The sequence below is a fragment of the Pan paniscus genome, chromosome 2, assembly GCF_029289425.2.
Source record: "Pan paniscus chromosome 2, NHGRI_mPanPan1-v2.0_pri, whole genome shotgun sequence".
Lineage (NCBI taxonomy): Eukaryota > Metazoa > Chordata > Mammalia > Primates > Hominidae > Pan > Pan paniscus.
Window position 1 is genome coordinate 88,260,041 of NC_085926.1, and position 14,607 is coordinate 88,274,647.

Here is a 14,607-nt window from a genome sequence, read left to right on the forward strand (position 1 = left end):
TTCAGTTTAACTTCTAACCGGTTTTACTCATATGCTCCACAATAAAGCCCTAGCAGAAGAAAAGACATGCCTCTTTCTAGGCATAAATGCTGTTTACCTCAACCTCTACTGTCTTTTTTTTTTTTTTTTTTTTTAATAATTTCAACTTGTAGTTTAGATTCTGGGAGTATGTATGCCAGTTTGTTGCATGGGTATATTGCTGAGGTTTGGGATATGAATGGTCCCATAACCCAGATGGTAAGCATAGTAACCACTAGATAGTTTTTAAATCCTACCCTCTGCCCCACTAGTAGTCTCCAGTGTCTGTTGTGCCATCTTTATGTCCATGAGTATGAAATGTTTAGCTCCCACTTATAAGTGAGAACATGTGTTATTTGGTTTTCTGTTCATGCGTTAATTCACTTAGGATAATGGCCTTATATAATGAAGCCCAGCTTTCAAAAACCAGAAATTACAGACACATTTTTTTTTAAAAAAGAGACCCACTATTAAGAGATAAAGCAATCAGTAGAACCAGATCCCGATATAAAGGCTATAGTGAAAAAGACAGATAATACGTTTGAGCAGATTGGAAATTTCGGCACAGAAACGTTAAGAAAGATTCAAATGGAAATTCTGGAAATAGACACATTAACAGATGAAGAATGGCTAAGCCCTTCAGATTCTTTAGTAGACTTAATGCAGCTAAAGAAAGAATGAATGAACCTTGAATGTAGATTCATAGAAATACCCAAACTAAAAGGCAAGGAGAAACAGAACAGAGTGTCTAAGAATTTAGGAAAATCTAAAACTGTATAACATGTCTACTAGAATGTCAGAAGAAGATAAAATGAGGCAGAATAAATATTGACAAAATAATGGCCATGAATTTTCTTAAAATAATGTAAAGGATCCAGCTACAGAAACTAGAACACAAGTAGGTGAAAGTAACAAGAGAAAAAAAGACATGATCCAAAGAAGAATGAAGATAATGTGTAGCGGACATCTCTTCAGAAATTGCAAGTTAAAACACAATGAAGTGACAACTTTAAAGTGATGAAAGAAAGAGATGTATTAACTTTTTTTTTTTTTTTTTTTTTTTTTTTTTTTTTTTTTTGAGATGGAGTCTTGCTCTGTCTCCCAGGGTAGAGTGCATTGGCACCATCTTGGCTCACTGCAACCTCTGCCTCTCGGGTTCAAGCGATTCTTCTGCCTCAGTCTCCCAAGTAGCTGGGATTACAGGTGCCCGCCTCTATGCCTGGCTGATTTTTATATTTTTAGACGGGGTTTTGTCATGTTGGCCCAGCTGGTCTCGAACTCCTTACCTCAGGCAATCCACCTGCCTCAGCCTCTGCTGGGATTACAGGCATGAGCCACCACACCTGGTCAAACTTCCAGTTCGAGAAAATATATTTCTAAAGTAAAAGAGATGTATGTAATCAAAAACTGAGGTAATTCATTTCTGGCAGGCCTGAACTACAGAAAAATGTTAAAGGGAGTTCCATAAGCAGCACCAGATGCTGGACAGAAATTTGGATGTATCTAAGGAAATAGAGTGGAAAATGGTAAATAAAAACCGAAGATAAATATCAAATTAAATTTTTCTTATTTTTAAACACTGTAAAACATAACTCATCATCTAAAGCAGGGGTTGACAAAACAGTTTTTAAAAGGGCTAGATATTTTAGACTCATGGACCGTAGTGTCTCTGTAACTACTCAACTTTGCTCTTGTAGCAAGAAAGCAGCCATAAACACTACATAAATTAATGGATAGCGTTGTGTTTCAACACAATTTTTATACAAACTGGCAGGCAGCCTATGGGCCATATATTCCAGATGCCAGGAATAAAGCAAAAATTGTAGTGAAATATTATTGGTTTGTAGCATGTTTAAAACCAAATGAATGACAAAAATAGTACATAGGTTATTTTACCTAAAGCACCATAATATTATTTGAGATTAGGCGGGATTTTTAAAGATATGTATATTTGTAAACTCTAGAGTAACCGCTAAAAACAGGTGAATGTGTTAAGCCAAAGTGGACACTAAATGGAATCTTAAAATTGCTCAATCCCAAAGAAGGAGGAAGAAGAGGTCAAACAGAACAATGAATAGACAGAACAAAGAAAACTATTAAGATGATAGGGTTTAATCTAAGCATATTAAAAATTACATAAAATTCATCCAGGCACGGTGGCTTATGCCTGTAATCCCAGCACTTTGGAAGGCCAAGGTGGGCAGATTACTTCAGGCCAGAAGTTTGAGACCAGCCTGGCCAACATAGTGAAACCCTGTCTCTACTAAAAATACCAAAAATTAGTCAGGTGTGGTGGCGCGTGCCTGTAATCCCAGCTACTCGGGAGACTGAGGCAGAAGAATCACTTGAACCCAGGAGGTGGAGGTAGCAATGAGCTGAGTTGCACCACTGCACTCCAGCCTGAGCAAGAGAGCAAGACTCCATCTCAGAAAACAAACATAAATTACATAAAATTCAAATGGTCTATGCCTATTAAAGACAGGAATTCGATTGATAGAAAAGCAAGGTCCAACTAACAAATAACATATCCATGCCCTTTTTTAGATAAACAGATACATAAATTTTTCCACCCTGCTTTTTTTACTTAGTATTATATCTTGGAGATCATTCCACAGTGATACAGACTATTCCAAATTCATTTTTTACAATTTATGGTATTCTGTGAATTCTATGAATTTTGTTGTGTTGATGTAGCATAGTCAGTCAATTTGTCCTCTACTGGTATGCATTTGGGTTGTTTCCATTCTTTTCCTGTTATAAATAGTGCTATGATTAATATCCTTTTGGATACCTCTTTTTGAATTTTTGCCAGATTTTGGGGGTAGGTTCCTAGAATCTGGGTCAAAGGATGAACACATTGTAATGTTGCTAAATATGCCCAGTGTTCCTTCCATAGAGCTTGTACCATTTTGTATACCTACCCACAAAATCTGGCCTTGTATATCTCTGACCTCATCACAATTTATTCTGTCAATCTTCTGATTTTTTTTTGACTAAACTAATAAATGAGAAATGGCATCTTGGTATATTTTTAATTTGTATTTTTCTTCTTGTGACTGAAGTTTGAATATCTTTTTTTCATATCCTTTGGTATGCTTTATCCCCCCAAAACTCATATTGCAATTTAATTGGAATTGTAACAGTATTAAGAGGTGGGACCTTTGAGAGGTGATTAGGCCATGAGGGCCTGCCCTCACAGGTGGGATTAGTGCTGTTATAAAAGGGTGAATTTGGCCTCTTTTTGCCGCTTGGCCCTTTTACCTTCTACCGTGTAATGATCTAGCCTTCTTCCTCTCCAGAGGATGTGGCATTCACCGTGCCATCTTCTCAGAAGAGAAGGGCCTCACCAGACACCAAACCTGTTGGCGCTCTGATGAGCTGCCAGAACTGGGAGCCAAATAAGTTTCTCTTCATTATAAATTACTCAGTCTCAGGTACTCTGTTACAGCTGTACAATGGACTAAGATGTTCTTGAAGCCCATCTGTGTTTGATTTTTCCTGAGCTGTCTGATGATATGTCAATCCTACTTTCTATAAATTAGTTGGACTTTTTCTTTTCATTATTGTTATAGGGATGTTAAGCCCTTCCTGTGGTGTAAGTTGAAAATGTATATTTTTTTCATTTATCTTTTTGTTTTTTTGGAAGACAGAGTCTCACTCTGTCACCCAGGCTGGATTGCAGTGGTGTGATCTCGGCTCACTGCAGCCTCTCCCTCCTGGGTTCAAGCAATTCTCCTGCCTCAGCCTCAGGAGTAGCTGAGATTACACATGTGTGCAGCCACCCCCAGCTAATTGTTTGTATTTTTTGTAGAGACAAGGTTTCGTTCGCCATGTTGGCCAGGCTGGTCTCAAACTCCTGACCTCAATTGATCCACCCACCTCGGCCTCCCAGAGTGCTGGGATTACAGGTGTGAGCCACTGGCCTCGGCCCTTTTTTTCATTTATCTTTTGCTTTGCATGTGGTGTTAATTTGTTTAATGCTTTTTTAAGCTGTGTAGATTTTTAAAATGTAATTAAAATATGTTAATGTTCCCCTATTGCTTCTGAGTTTCTTATCATAGTTAAACATTTCTCAGTAACCAAGTTATATGAGGATTTTTTTTTCTGATATTTGTCCTGTATAATTTTTAACATTTGGCTGTCCAGTATGAAGAAGTGAATTTTTCCCTGATTTGAGATGCTGTTTTTATCGTATACTAAATTTTCACATACTATTGTGGTCTCTTTTTGGATTTTCTATTGTTTCATTAGCCTATTTGTCTGTTCGTGTGCCAACACAATGTTGATTTAATTATAGAGGCTTTACAAAATTGGCGGGTCCCTTTTCATTTCTCTTGTTTCATGTTTCCCAGATACACAATTTTGTAATGAAATTGTCTACCCCAGAAAAACTTGAAGATACTTTTACTGTATGTAAATGTGTAAATTAGTTAAGGGGAATTTAGCTCTTAACTTATTGAGGTATACACTTTATATACTTTATCTTCCTCCAGTAAAATGGCATTGGAACACTTAACGCTGAAGGAATGCTTATATGTTATTGATGTCATGTGTTTTTGCTCTATTTTTAAAGCCTAGATGAGATTATTTTTATTAGTACTTCAAATTGTCAAAATTCGTTAGCCTATATATTTACTGATTTGCATCTTAGACCTTTCTTTCCAATTTAATTTCCCATGTTTTTGTAAACAATCTATATCTTTCTCTGTTTATCCACTGCTCTTTATTGGTATTTTATAGTTTATTATGATTAGCTAGATGTATAATTGTTTTATTTATCTCTATTGGCATTTTCTGGGCTCTCCTGAATTTATGGATTTGGATTTTTCGTCAGTTGCGAAAAATTCTTGTCCAGTTAATGTCTTTGCCACATTTCTTATTTCCCTTTTAGAACTATGATTAAATATGTATACTCCACCTCTGTGTTCCTTAACTCTTGCTTCTTGTGTTTTCCATTTCTTTGTCTTTCTGTAAGTACTCTGGATAATTTTTCAGATTTTTTCAGTGTACCAATTTTTTCTTCAGGTGTATCTAATCTTCCATAAGATCTGCCTGTTGACTTTTAATTTCAGTGATTTTATTATTTCTGGAAGCATTTTGACTACTGATAATTTTATCTTGTTCTTTATATTTTCAATGTCATCATTTCTTAAACTATATAATACCCATATTTTATATTCTGTATGATTTTAATAAAGTCTCTGTGACTAATGTTCTTTTGGCCTTGTTCATAGTGCTGTGTTTCCTTGTATGTTGTGGTTTTTACTGTTCTTATCATTATTTTTTTTGTTTATATTGTGTTTGTATTTTCTAGAATACATTTATTTGTGGTAATTGAAGCCTGGATTGAAAGAATTTGCATTTGTTTTTGTCAGGTGCCTGGAGATATTACTAGCTTGGGACCAATATTAGTTAAATTCTTGGCTTGAGAATTCTTTGACCATGTAGGTATATGAATTCAGGTCACGACCTACATGAGAAGATTTTCAAAGTAGTTTTTTTTTTTTTTTTTCCTTTTTCTACTTAGCTCCAAGTTCACACTGGCAGTTTTCCTTCCAGTCTAGAAATGTGGGGAAGAATATACTGGTGTAGCTATTTGAATTTTTAGTCAAGGCAAGCTATTTTATCTAGCATTTTAATTGTTTTCAGAGGGAGAATCATTAAAGGTACCTAGTGACTCTATACTATGGAAAATACAGTGTACAGTTTTCTTTAGTTTTGTCTGTACAATAGTCTCCCCTCATCTGTGGATTCACTTTCTGCGGTTTGTTACCATGGTCCAAAAATGTTAAATAGAATATTCCAGAAATAATACATTTTAAAATTGCAAGCTATTCTGAGTAGCATGATGAAATCTCACACCATCCCAACTAGGATGTGCATTATCCCTTTGTTCAGTGTATCTACACTGTATACGCTACCTGCCCATTAGTCATTTCGTAGCTCTCTAGGTTATCAGATCAACTATCATGAGTATCACAGTGCTTGTGTTCAGGTAACCCTTATTTTACTTAATAATGGCCCCAAAGCCAAGAGTAGTGATGCCAGTAATTCATATATGCCAAAGAAAAGCTGTAAAGTGCTTCAGTTGAAAAGGTTAAAGTTCTCAACCTCAGAAAAAACAAAAATTGCATGCTGAGGTTGCTAAAATCTCACAGTGAGAACAAATTTCCTATCTCTGAAATTGTGAGGGACAAAGAAATTCATGCTAGTTTTACTGTCACACCTCAAACCGCAAAATTTAAAGCCACATGGTGCATGTTAAGGTGCTTAGTTAAGATGGAAAAGGTGTTACATTTGTGAGTGGGAGACATGAACAGAAACATGTTCAAATTGATGAAAATTGGGTTAGGTGCTATCCGTGGTTTCAAGCATCCAGTGGGAGGGAAGGGGTCTGGTAATGTATCCCCTGTGGATAAGTGGGCACTAGTGTGTGTGTGTGTGTATGTGTGTGTATGTATGTATGAAGAAAACTGTTAACTATTTCCTCCCTTAGTAAAGATATTACTGAAGAAAATATTTTGAAGATTAAGTGCATTAGAATAGTTGAGTATGTCAACGTTACCCACAATCAAATGCTCTTTGTTACTAAGTAGCACTGAATAGAAATTTCTGTAAGATACCAAACCTTCAGTTAGTATATATAGAAAGAGTTCTTAAAAGTTGAGTGTTTTAAATAAAATGTGGGTAAGAGTTTATTATATTATTGTTTGACTCACATAGAGTAGACCTAATTTTCCTTTACTTAAATTGGTAAGTGGATTTATTTTATTTGGACAATTAAGTATCATATTTAGTGGAATTTTCCTATGGTAGATAAATGCACAAATCTTTCTTGTATTTTAGTGTAAAAATTACTAATATGCTACAGAAATCCAAAAAAGAGTAAGGGTTAGCAGAAGTCTAAGAGTTTGTTTATAAGTAGACCTGCACAGTTTAAATCTGCGTTATTCAAGGGGGAACTGTAAATCATTTTGTTTGGGAATATCCCGGATAATTATTTCAATTTAGGTAAGTGAACTGTACATAACTTATAATTTGGACTAAAATTTTTTTATAAATGTATAAACTGAACATATTAAACATGGTAAAAAATAATATATTAAACACATTTATTGTAGAAACATATTAAACATGTTCAACGGGAAAAACTGCTAAATATTATGATACAATAATACATTTTTGGAAAGAAATCTTTTGATGAGTTTAATCAGATTTTAAAAAAAATCTTCATAATTTAAGAATAATTAGCCTGTTACATTTCAACAAAATTGACATATGCATAGCTGAGCAGAACAAACCTCTGAAGATCTTGTGTTTCCTTATAGATTGTTGAAGAAAATCTGGATGGTGACACGTTAATAAATAATGGTTGTACTATGTTATTAATCAGCAAATACCTATGCACTAAGTGCCAGGAATTGTGCCAAGTGCTTTTCAAGAGGTAGTTACTATTATTGTGTTTTATAAATAAACTGAAGCATTGAGATATTAAGTAACTTGCTCAGGGTTACTCATCAATTAAGTAGTGGAGCTGAGATTCAAACCCAAACAGCTAGACCATGGGTCTGTAAAGGACCAGATACTAAATATTATACGCTGTCTGCCTATAATAGGTCTGTGTTGTCACTGGTCAACTCTACCACTGTGGTATGAAAGCAGCTGTAGTCAATATGTAAATAAATGCATATGACTGTGTTCCAGTAATACCTTATATATTGGCACTGATCATTGAATTTCATGTAATTTTCACCCACCATGAAATACTGTTCTTTTGACTTAAAAAAATTTAAATATGGCTAACCATTCATTTCTCATGTACTATACAAAAACTGGCCTTCCTCGGGCCAGATTTGGCCTGTGAGCAGTAGTTTACCAGCCTTGCTGTAGGCTGTTACTCATATTTTGGGCTTCTACTTTATACTATTTTGGACTCATTCATTCTGCACCCTACAGAGTTTTCTTCCATAAGGAGAGCTATACAAGTTGATCTCTAAACATTTAGTTGACTATTTATACAGTCAATAGGAAATACAACAGGTTGGAAACAAGAGGTTTCTAATTCTACATGTATTTCAGATTCTTATAGTAATTTCAGACTTTTCTTCATAAATACTTGCTGACTTCCTTAAAACTTCCTCTAAGGAAAAGGTTTGATGTGTTTTGCCTTTATTTGCTGTTACTTTGCATGTGGTTTTTCTCTTTTTATATCATTATCATGGAGTTGAACCATGTTATTTAGGTAACTGGTAGTGGGGCATGCACACTACCATCTGTGCTTTAGATAGTACAGTCCAAACAGCAGTTTGTAAAGTTGGTAAGTAGTGGGTTCATTTCTGTGTTTTAGGAAGATAATAACTGCTGTGTTGAACATGGATTTTGAGTAAGTATGGAATGTCAAGAGTGGAGGTCCATTAGATGTTTAAAGATGAGATAGATGTGAATTAGTGCTTTGTTACTAGGAATAGAGAAGATTCCAGAGATGCTTTTTGTTGGGCTTGTTTTATACTTATTAATAGTAAAAATGAAAAATTACAAAACGATTAATAACGAGAAATAATTCTCCCTTTCATTTCTGACCCCTAGTTCTTATTTACCCTTTGCAGAGTCAGTTGCTTTGTTGGATATCCTGCTAGATAGTCTGACAATGTACAAACTTTATGTATTGGTATATATGTCCCCCACCCCCTGACCCCTCACCTCCATTCCCATTTACACAAAGATAATGTAATGAATATATATCTCTGGGTCTTTGCTTAACAATATATCTTGGAATTTTTTAATTCATATAGATGTAGCTATATTCTCACTAATGTTCCATTAATATTTGTATTATATTTCATTGTATGGATATATTTAATTTACCTAGTACCCTATGGTAGACATTCGGAATATTTCCAGTTTTTTGCTTCTATAAACCATTTGTAATGTATATTGTTGTTTCTGTCTTTGAGCTTATATATGTATATTTCAAGGATGAAATTTCTATAAGTAGAACTGCTAGGTCAAATGGTATGTGTACATTTTAAATTGTGATGAGTATAGGAACATTTACATTCCCTCCAACAAGATTATCAGGTCCTGTTTCTATACACCAAAGCCATCATAGAATACATCATCTCTTTTATTTTCATAAATATGAGAGGAGAAATGGCATTTAATCTTTATAATTTTGGCCTAATAATGAATAAGAGCATGTTTTTCTATTGGAAAACAAATCCACTTGCATTTACTTTCTGCGAAATATTCTCTTGCAGTTTTCTACTAGGTTATTGACTTTTTTTTTTAACCTAACTTCTAGAAGCATTTAAATTAAGGAAATCATCAAAGAATATTTTTCAGTGTATCAGTTTGCTTTTGATTGGTTTTACGTTTTTTGGTCTGTTGATATTTTAAAATTTGTAGTAGTCAAATTTATAAAAACGTCAGGTTATGGAGTATGGTGATTGTGCTATAAATGTGTAATTTTTTAATATTTAGGTCTTTTATATAATTTTAAAAGCATATATATTCTCATGTTTACATTTTATAATTTTAGTCTATTAGTGATTTGTTTTGATTAAAAGCAAAAACTATTAAAAAAATAACTAGGTAGTTTCACTTGAGGATCTGCTAGATGAATTAAGATCTAAGATGTAGAGGGATTTGTCACTTGTACTACTTTAGGATTGCTAAATAATAAATAATTTTATAATTTTCCATGCTCATGATTAGGAAATCATTCATGTTCCTTTCTTTATGAATCATAAATTATTAAGAGCACATAAAGTATTTAGTAACAGTATTTCCAAATAATTTATTTAAAAAGGAGGAACTACAGAATTTGAGCCATCCCGTTATGAGTGGGATAATCAAGGTAAGCTTAGTGTGAGGAACCATGTGTCATTTATTAGATATGGTTGTTAGTATATGCTATAATATAAATGTTGGCCGAGAGTTTTATGGTGATTTTCTAACTTATGTTTTTGTGTTAATTTTATTCAACTCTTGTATCACCCTGAAAAAAATGAGATTTTGGATTTTCTCTGGAGTCCCATTATATTTGGGTGAAGCCGGACTTTGGGTTCATTTTAGATGATCCTTGTGTATATAGCTATCATTGTTGTGACCTTGTATGCCATTAAATTGTATTGCATTGTGGTCATTAGTAGGCATGAGTAGTATAATTGTTTCATTCTATAGTTCTAAAACTTAAGTATATTTCTTTGTATTTTCCTTGAAGGCACTTCTTTTAAAATCTTACAGAAAACATAATATGAATTCTAGTGATCAGTACAATTTTTTAAACCAAAATATTTTAAGTCAAATATTGATATTAGATAGCTGATACTGTTTGATAATCTTTTAATTGGAGCAAAACTCAAAGAAGCAATGAAAGTTATTCACTTATTCTTTCTAGGAGTTTCTTTGAGTTGCTGCTGTTCTTTGGAAGAGATGAGTTTTATGAAGAGCCCTTAAAGGATATTCTTGGATCATTCCAGGTAAAAAACAGTTTACTACTTCACACTTTGTCTACACTTAAAATAGACCATTATGCTCCCCCTAAATATAGCTTATTGGTTATTATTGCTTGTACGTTTTTAATGATTGCTAAGGTGACAGTGTTTAAGATCCTATTATTACTGGCTGATAAAGAAAATTCATACAATTAATTTTTAACTGTATTTCCAAGCAGTTCATAGCTGGAATTCCTATTCTACATTTGTAAGAAAAGAGCCTGCTACCACCCTTGTGGATTCCTAGAACTTAGCCCTGGTGAAAAACGATTCTTCTTTGCCAGACTTGAAGCAAGCTGTCTATCCCATGCCACTTTTTCCCTTGGCTGTACCTTGATTTTCTCTCTCATAATAGCTTTCCCAAGCTAGGAGACAGAAGATTTTTTTTTATTTTCGGGCACCTGGTATAGGAGAGAAGAGAGTAAATTCAGATGGGAATGACAAAAGAGTCAAGACCTCTCCTGTAGATGAAAGACATTTGATCTTTTTACTACTTACTGGGAAGCAACCCTGACCCACTCGGTGAAGTAAAGGAAGATGTACTTTGAGCTCCCCCTAGGGGTGAAGTGTCCCTGATCACCCATTTAGAACTGAAATATACAGACAACATATCTTATATTTGTTAACCATGGTGTTAAAGGCTTATAGACAACCAGTACTGCTGTATTAGGTACGTTATATTGAACATTCTTCTTTAACCATTCTTACCTTCAGCAGAAGAGGTAAAAATACTTGTTTTCATGGAACTTATGTTCCAATTAGAGTATATATTCAAGTATTTAAAACTTACTAATTTTCCATTCTCCGTAATCTATTCTTAAACTTTTACTTGGCAAATGTTTATTGAGTCCCCACAGTGTGCTAATGCACTAAGGTCTAAGAAAAACAGTAGTAAGCAAAACAGAAAAAATCTTCCTATTGTGGAGTTATTAATGATTCTGGTATAGGGACAGAAAGACAATCAAACCTTTATAAATGAAAAATTGACAGATTCCTTAGAGAAAAATAAAGGAGGACGGGGATAGTGCTGGCATGGTGATATTGGGGAAGGATATTTCAGTATTAAATGGGGAGGTAAAGAAATACCTCATAGAGATGTTGGCTGACCACTGATAATGGGAACCACTGAAATGTTTGGAGTAGATGAGGGACAATATTTAACTTCCACTTTAAATGTATGAAAAACATAACATTTGTGAAGGGATATATCCTTTATTTTTTCCCTTGTAAGCAGGGTGCCCATTCAGTTATCAAAATAATGAATTTCTCAAGGAAAAGTTAATGGTTTTGCATACTTTTCTATCTCCTGCTCTGATCCTTTGACACTCTCTAATCCTGGCTGATTCTAAAGCCCATATACTACCCCCCTCCCCCAACCTTTTAAAAATCTCTGCCATTTCTGCCACTTTTGTTACTGTGGCTTCTTCCTACTCTGAATTTCCTTGAGCCTCTAACTCCTATCTTCTAGGATAGGTTTTACCTTTTGCTGTCATGTTATCTTTACCTAGAGAAACATCCTTCATTTGCTGACCTGAGCTTATGCTGTAGGTGCTTCCCAGGCCTGTGCCCTTAGGAACTCAGGAAGGGCCAACATGTAGTCCATCATGTATACCTCTCTAAAACCTTGTATTTTCCAAGCTTATGAATTCTCCAGGCTTTTGACTGACACTGATAATAGTGACCAATAGTGATAAGTGACTAATTCAGTGACAACCCCAAATGTAACTTTTTGAAATATTTTTAATAAATTGTACTGTGCAAGTTAAGTGCAAACCCTAGCTCCGTGGTGGTTCATCTCCATACATCTTTCATACAGATTCATACCAGCGTAAGATGGTGTTCTTTCTCGTCTCCCATAAGTAGGACAAACACAGTCCTACTCATATTTTAATGTACATAAAGATCACCTGGGGATCTTGTTAAAATTTAGATTATGAATCAGTAGTTGTGGGAGGGGGCCTGATAGTCTGCATTTCTGATAAGCTCCAAGGTGATATTAATGCTGCTAGTCCCTGAACCACACTTTGAATCCCAAGGTATTCTTTGTTGGATTTGAGTTAACTTCTCTTTCCCCCCGCTGTATTTCAACTGTGAGTTTACCAGCTTTGCTGCTTACACTGTGTCATCCTGGGCGAGTTTCATAATTTCTGTACCAGTTTCTTTATTTGTAAAATGGAGGCAATAACTATACTTACTGCATAGTCACTTTATGGGTTAAATGAGTAAAGTGCTTGGCATAATTCCTGGCAAAATGATCATGTCACTGTTTTTAAGGTAGGCAGTAGAGCCTGTCTGGTGAAGGGTATGGGTTCTCAAGTCTTACTACCTGGATTTTTATTTTTACAATAATACCAAAACCAAGCTATTAGATTTATTATTTTCTTCCATGAATTTCTGATCTCCTAAAATCTGAGTTGTTCAAGTAGAAATTTTTAACTCTTCTTACCTATAATTTTTCCTCTCCGTTATTTCTAGAAGAAACTTCATTCTTAGAGCCAAATGTTCCATTTACTGGCTTCCGAAAGTTTTCTTCTTAGCCTTTTACTTCCAGTAGTTTTTGTTTACATTTCTCATATGATGCATCTGCCTCATCATCATCATTATATCTAGCAGTTTTCGAGATTCCCAATGAAGTGACAAAAATAATGTAAAATGAGGGAAAATAATAATGATACATGCTGGAAATTAGGATGGGAACTTTATGTCAGTTGCTCAGGGATGAAGCCAGATTGACAGATGGGCCAAACAATACTTGATTGACTGAATGCGATGAAACAGGGAAATGTGTGAGAGAGGAAAAGATAATATAGAGAGAAAGAGAGAACTTCCACTGGTATCCAGTCATGTCCCCCTCTATCCCCTGCTTGTAACAACAAGGGCTGGAGGAAATAGCAGGTGGTAGGGATTTGGGGTGTGGTCAATCTCATTCTTGTTGCTGCTTCTCAGAAGTGCATCAGGCATGCAGCAGAGCCTAAAGGACAGAAACCCTGAGTGACTTTTATACCCACATTAAAAATAAGATATATGGGCCAGGCACAGTGGTTCACCCCTGTAATCCCAGCACTTTGGGAGGCCGAGGCGGGCAGATCACCTGAGGATGGGAACTCGAGACCAGCCTGACCAACATGGAGAAATCTCGTCCCTACTATAAAAATACAAAATTAGCAGGTCGTGGCGGCTCATGCCTGTAATCCCAGCTACTTGGGAGGCCGAGGCAGGAGAATCGCTTGAACCTGAGAGGCAGAGGTTGCAGTGAGCTGAGATCACACCATCGCACTCCAGCCAGGGCAACAAGAGCGAAACTCTGTCTCAAAAGAAAAAAAAACACATACATACATACATATATATATATATATATATACACACACACACACACACATATGCACATATATTATATATATGTATGTATATATGTTGTGTGTGTGTGTGTATATATGTATATATATGGCTTTTCATGAGAGCATTCTTCCCACTGAGAGAATGAGGGTATGATCCAAACTAAATGCAGCCAGCCCCATTACCCAGAGGTAAGAAAGTCTTATAAGAGAGGTGTGGTTGTCTTTCACTGAAGCATCCTCTTTACTCTCTCATAGGCCATGATCTACCAAATTAAACTGTAGTACATGTAAACTTTCTTCTTCTCTCTTTGTTTGGGCATGAAGGATTTGACAGAGACTTATTCACCTGCTAGTAAAACAGTTCTCTGTTCTAGATGTTCTAGGTAAAGACAACTAAAGAGGATAAATACCTCAGTTATCATCAGTTAACTGGAAAGATAAGACAGTTTAAAAAAATTTTTTCGTAAAGGATCTGTTACGTTTTTGCTGAGGTTGAGTTTATAATATCTTCCATGAATATAAGTGAAATTGCAAAGAAGGGACAACCCGAAAGAACATACAGAGGTAAAATATTATATAGAGATGGAACTATCAAATTGAAAGTACAGTGAAGGCAATTAGCAGATTAACTCCAGTAAAAACCAAATTAATGAAGGAAATAATATCTAAAATGTAATTTAATTTTCAACTCATAATTACTTACAGACATAACTTGATTCTACTTTTTAATTTTGGGCATAAAGGAAAGTTCCTGA

At 35.0% G+C, this 14,607-nt stretch overlaps 1 protein-coding gene across 8 annotated transcripts in view; it reads left to right on the forward strand.

Annotated features, from left to right (window-relative positions):
* ZNF654 (zinc finger protein 654) overlaps positions 1–14,607 on the forward strand; it is an 85,584-nt gene that overhangs the window by 43,616 nt on the left and 27,361 nt on the right. For all 8 annotated transcript variants that reach the window (XM_034956956.3, XM_034956951.4, XM_024928107.5 and 5 more), the window contains one exon: positions 10,418–10,499. Coding sequence is in view for 4 of the 8 variants with exons in the window: in XM_034956951.4 (XP_034812842.1) it covers positions 10,418–10,499 (82 nt within the window). In the remaining 4 variants the exon portion in view is untranslated. The remainder of the gene's footprint in view (positions 1–10,417; positions 10,500–14,607) is intronic.